The sequence below is a fragment of the Oncorhynchus mykiss genome, chromosome 12 (assembly GCF_057628025.1).
Source record: "Oncorhynchus mykiss isolate SJ-2025 chromosome 12, ASM5762802v1, whole genome shotgun sequence".
NCBI classification, from domain to species: Eukaryota; Metazoa; Chordata; class Actinopteri; order Salmoniformes; family Salmonidae; genus Oncorhynchus; species Oncorhynchus mykiss.
In genome coordinates this window covers 27,691,172-27,699,504 of record NC_143033.1, presented here as the reverse complement: position 1 = coordinate 27,699,504, position 8,333 = coordinate 27,691,172, and the positions used below count along the sequence as shown (strand labels likewise).

The 8,333-nt window shown below is 40.5% G+C and overlaps 1 protein-coding gene across 2 annotated transcripts; it reads right to left on the bottom strand.

Moving 5' to 3' along the window:
• Positions 1-754: 754 nt before the first annotated feature.
• On the bottom strand, positions 755-7,847 carry LOC110537298 (APC membrane recruitment protein 1). Of its 2 annotated transcripts, none has more exons than XM_021623228.3 (3): positions 7,693-7,847; positions 7,282-7,449; positions 755-6,482 (listed from the first exon to the last, which is right to left on the bottom strand). In XM_021623228.3, exon 3 carries the CDS (start codon positions 6,447-6,449, stop codon positions 3,186-3,188), a length of 3,264 nt encoding a protein of 1,087 aa, XP_021478903.3. In that variant the 5' UTR covers positions 6,450-6,482; positions 7,282-7,449; positions 7,693-7,847; the 3' UTR covers positions 755-3,185. The 2 variants fall into 2 exon arrangements, with proteins under 2 accessions (XP_021478903.3, XP_021478902.3); XM_021623227.3 differs by having other exon boundaries at positions 755-6,379; positions 7,693-7,769.
• Positions 7,848-8,333: the final 486 nt, after the last annotated feature.

The window sequence follows — 8,333 nt, the reverse complement described above, 5'->3', positions numbered from 1 at the left end:
CCAGTCTCACTGATCAACATCTCAACCAATTAAAAAAATGTCAATGTTGAAATGACGTGGTGTGCCCAGTGGGTAGCCGAGAGTCAATGGTTGTACAGCAAATGGGGAGGAATTTGGAGGCTTGCTCACAACAGATGAGACTGCAAACTGACCTTGAAGTTCTTCTATTTCAGCATTAGCAAGCTCCAATCTAAAAATCAACTATTATTGGCTGCTAGCGCCATCAAAAGATATAGGATTGTATGCTCCTGGATTGTTGGTCTCATTTGCTGTTGTAAAGTTATTTGTCCAGCAGAGGGTAGTGTCTCTAGATCCACAGATATATAGGCCTTATTTCTCATTGACGCCAAACCCATCACTGGTGTGTGTGTGGCCAAAGAGCTCTATTATCATGTAAATGTGACGAAAGCGTCAGTTCCAATCCAAGTGCCAAAGCCGTTTAGTAAACTCCAGGCGCTTACATTTGTTGGATGATATGAAAATAGAGCTCCTTGGCCATGCACACCAGTGGTGGGTTTGGCGTCGAAATGAGAATGCATGAGCAGAAAAAAAAGCATGCCTACTGTAAAATATGGTGGTGGATCTTTGATGTAATGGGCTATTTTTCCTCCACTGGTCCCGGGGTCCTTGTTAAGGTCAACAGCATCAATAACTTTACCCAGTACCTGGATATTTTAGCCAAAAACCTGGTTACTTCTGCCAAGAGGCTAAAACTTGGCAACACGTGGATCCTCCAGCAAGACAATAACCCCAATCATTTTAATATTTTTTTAATCACAAAGAAATTGTTAATTGGCCACAAAAATCAACATTTTGCAATGGCCATTTCAGTCTCCGGACTTGAAAGCGATTGAAAACCTGTGGTTTGAAAAGGGCATTCCATAGAGCAATGTATATCAAGGATCTGGAAGTATTCTGTATGGTGGAGTGGTCTAAGATACCTCCCAATGTGTTCTCTAACTCAAAACATTTGACAGAAAACGCTCAGTGCCGTTAACCTCACAAGGTGAGGTATTGAAAGGTATTGAAAACAGGGGTATCAAAAATTTGACCCACCTTGTTAAACAAAATCTCTTTCTCTGAGCGATTGTATTAGTATCAAATAATATACTTTCCCATTTTTAAGTATTTTAATTATTTTATAGTAATTTCTGCTCAACTTTATCAAGGGTGTCAGACCCCACTGTATATGCTACATGTAGGCATAGAAATTTGAACATTTGCTTTCATTCATACCAGCTGCTTCGGCATGTACGTGACAAATCAAGAAATTGATATACATATACAGCCTATTCCTTATTGTTGAAAAAGTTAATTGATACAATTACACGTCCTTTGTCAATGCCAGTGAGAAAACACATACTAAAGCTTCCATAATTGGTTTTGTCAACATGGGAAAACTCATCTTTGGGCATGAAATTGCCACAGATAGCTTACCACAACAAATTCAGTTGTAACAGCTGACAGAAAACAATAACATAGGGAAAATCTAACTTAAAAAAGGGGCAATCTGCAGCAGTTACATACATTTGTAGACTTTAATTAATGTTCTTGAAGAATAAAACGTCAAGATGCCTCATGAGATTACTGCAACTGCCATACCCAATCAGAACACAAAATGTCTTACTCCTTTGTTTGTAATTAATGTTGTAAAAAGTAAACAAACACTGTATAGCCTAAAAACATGATTAAAACTATAATTTTGATACCATCATTGATACATATTAGGTCTGTTCATGCGTTTGAAAGTGGTTAAATTTCTTCTGCCCTATCCCTCAGCTGTTTACCAGATCAGTGGGGGGTGACCGCTTTGTTGTTGTTGGAACTGCAGATTGCCACTTTAAAGACAAGAATCATGATAAGATGTATTAATGCTCAAAATACAAAAATTAAACATGTAGCCATGTGCTCAGTAAATACATAAAACTAACTGTAGCTAGGACAGGTCTTACAGATGAAACAGACAATGTAGTGTAGAAAAGAAAGTGCTGAGATATAGAAACAAATGCAGAGTTGGTCAATGAGTATAATATATCGAAAAGGTCTTACATTAGTATGATAATCACAGAAATAAGGAACATTTATGATGAATCTACTAAAATCGGCAATAAAAAAGTATCCCAAACATCCCCGTGTTTTTTGTCTTTTTATCTACAAACAAAACAAATGTATCAAGGATTTAAGTGCAAGGCAGCATTATACTCTTCATAGTGCTAGACAAAAAAAAAGGTAACTGAGGCAATATCCCAAAATGCCAACCAGCATGACACAATTTCACAGACTTTGCCAGCAGACAGTTGAGTTACGATTACCTGGGTAAAATCAATCTATATCAGTTTTCAGCAGATGGATTGGTTGTGAATACAAATTTAACATCATTTTTTAGAATTATTGCAGAGGTACTACAGATGACAAATCTAAAGAACAAAGCATTATTTTCAGATATCAGATTCTGTCAACCAAAAATAAAACATACAGCGTAACCATTATTGATGTAAGATTAAATCAATTCTAAACATAAAACACATTGAAACATACAGTTTATAGCCTACCAACAAAATCAGTTTCACGAAAATGTAAGACATTATCGATGCGGTTCCCCCTACATTTATCTAAAAAAGGTTAACTGACCTCCTATCCAAATGTGCATGTTGAAGCTGAATCTTATAAATGCATCACAATCTAATACCATCATAATAGTGTACTAGTACAAAGACTGCAGTAAACAGCTTTCTGTAAAGAAAGTCACTTTTTTAAAGACTAAAGGCTACCTACAACTTGACAGAGTGAACATACCATGTAGTTTAGCTACCAATATGTGTAATAAAATGTGATGTGTAGCCTAACGCTGGGCTGAGCAAATGCAAGGTATACTCATGCCTGAACATTTTAATGAAAGATTGCATGGGAGTTTGTATTTTGATGACTGTTCACAAGATAACGCAGCATGATAGAACAGCACAGGCTTCCTTATCCATTGCAACACAAATTCTAAGGCTTGTACATCACATTGAAATACAATAGCTTATTAATCAAAACAGCATATTTGCAATGTGTGATAACGGTAACAGACAATCATTCTATTTTCGGTGATGTAAACGTACTAGATGGTGTTTTTGGTGGCACATAGTATGAAAACGTGGGATACAGGCCTATATGCTAACTGTAGAGGTTTCATCCCATTTTTAGGGATTTGCTCCAGACATGTGTTTGCTACATTCAACAGGGCGCACCATTTCCACTGCTTTTCTTCCTTTACTGGTGAAGTCTGGCAGCTGCTCATAGTCCACTGGGCTTACAGGACTCCCAGACTCAGAGCAAAGATGAGGCATTCCATGGGTGATCCCCACTGGCCTAATCTTACTGTGTTGATTGTAAGGATGAGAGTCAACAGTCGATGTGTAAAAAAGGGCCTCACCCCCACCACCTGATGCCTTATCTGACCTCCCATAGTGAGCATGAGGTCGACCAGGGGCCTGAGGCCGACAGGATTCTGATTGCAAAGGAAGATGAGATGGCCTATGCAACGGTCCTGTATTCTGAGGGATAGAATTACAGGATACTCTGTCAGTCAGTTTGCTAGCTGAGATCAGTTGAGGTTTACAGTTTGGGACTCGACTGACAGACTGACTGAATGATACCACGTGTCCGTCTTGGGTTTGATAGAGACTGTGCGTCTGCTCTTTTCGTTTCCCATCTGCTCCAGGGTGGGTTACAGTCCCCTCAGTATCTGGTTGCCATGACTGCAACATGTTTCTATTGTCCCCATTTTCTGAAGTGGAAATGTGACCATTATTTTTGCGTTGAAGTGAGGACGCCATCTTTGACACTCTTTCAGTTCTAGGACATGATGCTAGCGCTGCCCCACTCCCTAAATACATGTCAGTCATCTCTAACTCCAAGCTCTCTGTGTCCAGGGATCTACTCCTCCGATTTAAGGCCAGAGGACTCGACAGAGGAGCCAGTGGACTTGACTGATGGACTCGTGTAAGGCTAAGGTGACGTGGCAGGCTGGCGATTCCCCAAGTATTACTGAGGAGACTCCGTTCATAGAGGTCAAACATTTGTAAGTCACATTCAGCAAAAGCATCCTTTTGCAGGTAGCTTTCTTCAAACACTTCGTAAGGCGACGTGATGTCTTCCTCCTCCATTACCATATCCATCTGCTGATCATATTCCCCCTCATTATCGATGTCCACGACATCAAATGTGACAATGGCTGGGAGGGATTGCATGTTTTGGGAAAAGGGAGAGCCTGACTCAGAGCCTCCCATGCTTTCATTTGAATCACTATAAAACTGTGACTGTTTTGTAAAGTCCACTAGGGCTTGGGAGAAGCAAATTGCCTGGTCATCCTTCAAATCATTATTTGTTTCTTTAGAAATATCATGATTTCCTCTTAAGTTGGGGGACTGTGGCTTGTTTTGCTCAGGGCACATTTCTTGTGATTGACATGTTTTTGAAGCAAGGGAGCTAAAAGCTGCATCTGACATTCTCTCACTATTCCCACCATTACAGGCTTTGAAATATCTCTGCTCTATGGCATGCGATCGGTTTTCTTTTTTATTCAAAGCCTCTGGGTTGACCTGGTCCTCTTTCATAGAAGCTTGAGTTTTTGAGTTGACCTTAGAAATGCTTTCCTGGAAGCTATTATCTTGGTGGATCCTCCCTTTGGTGAACAGAGCCTGCTCTTTGGAAAGTTTACACATGCTTTTCAACTCCGCGCAGAGAAGGTCCTGCTGGATCAAAGTCAGCCTGTCCTCTTCCATTAGATCTGTTTCAGGAGTGAACATAGCATTTACATCACTACACTGAGCTGGCATTTCTAAAAACTCAAGTGGATCAGGCAGCTTAGATTTTTCAAGAGGTGGACTGATAAGACTATCATCAGGCTCAAAAAGCTCATACAGAGCGTCGCCACTGTAACTGTCCCTTGGTAGTCTATCCGTCCTGACATTGTCAACTTTGTCACGCCCGTCTTCATCTTGTCCTGGGGTGGTAGAGTCATAGTAACCCTCATCGCTGTTAGGAACTGACTCTTGATGGTCGCTCTGAGGGGTCATGACATCCGCAGATGTAAGGGTGGTCTCTGTAACTTCAAGATCACCATTGCTGTTGTTGCTGATGTCCATGTTATAGGAGCTAGATGGCTCTTCAGGTGTCATCCTAGGACTTTCACTGTGTTCTAGAAAGTCTGGTTCCTGGCTGTCTGTATAGCAAATGTTCTCTACAGCGTAATTTTCCCAGAGGTCATGGAGATAGTCTCCAGCCACCTCATCAGGGGTGGCCATTTCTTCTCCTCCACCCTGGTAGGTAACATAACAGGAACTCCTTTTGCCTGCATTTCGACTCCTTTCCCCCGAGACTGTGCTCTCTGCAATACTGTCGTCATCTTGATCAGCTATTATGTCACCACAGCCAGTGAGTGAGTCAAAACTCTTCAGAGACGCCACATCACCATAAAGCAAGCTTATTTGAGATGAGCCAGTAGGCAGCTGGGCGTTCACTGTAGACTCTAGGTTGGTGTTTGGGAGAGAACCAGGTTCAGTGGTTTCATGGAGTGTCTCTTCATGTTTATTTGGGTTATCATTCTTTGCAACAACGTCCTTGCCTTTCATCAGTTCCCCTACAAGAGAGTCCACACTCCTTTGTTTCACCATATTGTTCTCAGACACTATGACATCAACATTAATACATTCAGGCGCAATAGTCAAACAATCTTCGACATTTGCCGAAACAGGCACATTGGATTCAGACAAACTGTTCAGGCACTCAGTGTCATTTTGGTCAATCTTAGTCTGGGCAATAGGCACCTCTTTGTTGCAGACATGAGACATTGCAACCATTTCATTTTTTTCTAAATCACAATTTCTATTCTTTCTATGACGCCTGATGCTGTTAAAAAGTCCCCTCAAACCCTTTTTCTGACGGGGGAGGGAAAAGGACTTCTGATCACCAGTAGAGTGAACAAATTCACTACAACAAGTGCTAGGAGTCTGGCTGTGGTACTCAAAATCTCCTGCTGGAACATATCCACTTCCCAGGCTGTCCTCCCAACCTGCCTTGCTAAGTCCATCATGCGTTTTACTCTTGCTTACTCCCTTTTTAGAGGCACACTTGTTCTGATTTTTGTTCCTCCCTCCAAAGAAGTTGGGCAAAACACAAATGCTTTTACGTCCTCCAAAGAATCTCAATGCAGTCCTCTTCAGTTTCCCTGATGGCTGAGGCTCAGGGGGCACAGCATCAAATGTGTCAGATGGAGGCTTTACCTCAGTCTGTGAATCCTGGCCACCCATGGCTGTCTGCTCGCAGCCAGCAGACAAATGCTTTGTATAACTTGCTGGCTCCTTTCCTCCGCAGGGCTCCATGGCAACACAATCTACAGGAAGATGAAATGAACAGAGCGCATGACAGTCATCACCATCAGGTGCAAAGAAGACTGCTGCCATGCCATCCTACAAAACCATTTGCTTCCATGTTTTCTGAAATGTAGGACAAATGAAGGATTAGGCATAGAATGATTCGATTCTGTTTTATACACTGGTGGGCCTACATCAAGCATGTTGGAATGGTTTTCTTCACATTAGAGGAAATAACACGTTTATAGTTAATGATCTGACAAACCTTCACAACAGCAATGTCATGCTATCTGCATAAAAAGTGTAAAGCAAGTTGTCCATTATCTAGGTGCAACATTATGCGCAAATAAATAAACAATAGGATGTGCCAAAACTGTTTTAACTTGGCATAGCTATCAAGTCACCACCTGTTTTGGAAACAAAATCATTAGCTATGTAGGGATAATTGTTTATTATGCTATACTACGCGAGAAAACAGAGAAGCATGACGTTTGTTACCCAAGCAGTCGTCGGGTTAGGACAACAACAAAGCTTAGCTATGTGTAGCTAAATTAATGCCTAACGCTAGCTTGTGTGTGGCCTGTAAATCTGAAGGACGTAAACTACCAGCAAATTATCATCTACCTAGCTAATATTCCGAAATTGAGGTGATTGTATTAATCTAGCTTGCTAGCAATCTAGCTAGCTACTTCCAAGAAATAACATTTTACTTTCTTGCTACAGTAACTACCATTGTTGGGAAATATACACACTGGCAGCAGAGGTGATAAACTACGTTAGCTAACTAGTTAGCTAGCCTAGAATACAATAATTCCCTGCAAGCGTCAAACGGTGGCTAGCATAACAACGAGGGAAATTTTTCAAAACACCTTCCCAATAAAAGTCGTGTTTAGGCGATGGGGAGATATATAAATTAACCAACCTTGTTGTTTGGCTGCTACACCCCAGGATAATATACACAATAAATCCGATTCACTTTGTTCAGTCGCGTTAACAGTCTGGAGCCTCTTGTTCATATGCGCATTGAATTCTGGTAGTCGTAGTGAGGATGGGGTATGTCTTTCTTTTTAGTTATCGTCTATTGTAAATACTATAAGAAAAAAACACGAGAAATTAGAAACTTGTCAGTTGTAAGAAATCATATCTGATACATATTGTGAAAATAAAGTAAAAATAAACGACAAAATAATCACAAAACAGAAAAGTAGGGTCGGAGCTTGCGCCCTTCTTGGCCTCCGGATGCTCAAACTAGGAAAATTTCGGCAACAAGACGTTCATTAAATAATTTGATGGTCAATTTATCTTTCATTAATTCTAGTTACGTAGTACCTACCTCAAATATTACAGTATGCCTGCACATTGTACATGTGTTACTGGCAGACCTTGCATATAGCTTCTGCTCTTATTTCCTATTTCACGTGTTTTTATATACATTGAATACTGCACTGTTGAGTAGGGTTTGCAAGTTTAGCGTTTCACTGTACACACTTGAAACGTTGTTAGGTCTACATGGCTATTATCATAGCTCAGTTGAAATTGTATTGTTAGTAGACTACTGGAACGTCAGCTACACCATCAATGTAATGTCAATTATGTATATTATTACTTGCATGGTGCACTCCACCAATGAGATATGTATCTATAAATATGTATCTCATTGGTGGAATGCACCATGGACATAATAATATACAGGGCCTTCAGGAAGTATTCATACCCCTTGACTTATTCAGCCTGAATTAAAAATGAATCAAATAGGTTTGTTTCTCACCCATCTACACACAATACCCCATAATGACAAACTAAAAACATGTTTTTAGAAATGTTTGCAAATGTATTGAAAATGAAATAATTGACGTAAGTATTCACTTCCCTGAGTCAATACTTTGTAGAAGCATCTTTGGCAGCGATTACAGCGGTGAGTCTTTCTGGGTGTCTCTAAGAGCTTTCCACACCTGGATTGTGCAACATTTGCCC

What these genes read in the sequence shown, in the direction of transcription:
- LOC110537298 (XM_021623227.3), bottom strand. Translation starts at nt 7,375, where the DNA reads ATGAACAAGAGGCTCCAGACTGTTAACGCGACTGAACAAAGTGAATCG. An exon ending in TGTAGCAGCCAAACAACAAG is followed by an intron (nt 6,380 to 7,281) that starts GTTGGTTAATTT and finishes ATCTTCCTGTAG; the next exon opens with ATTGTGTTGCCATGGAGCCC.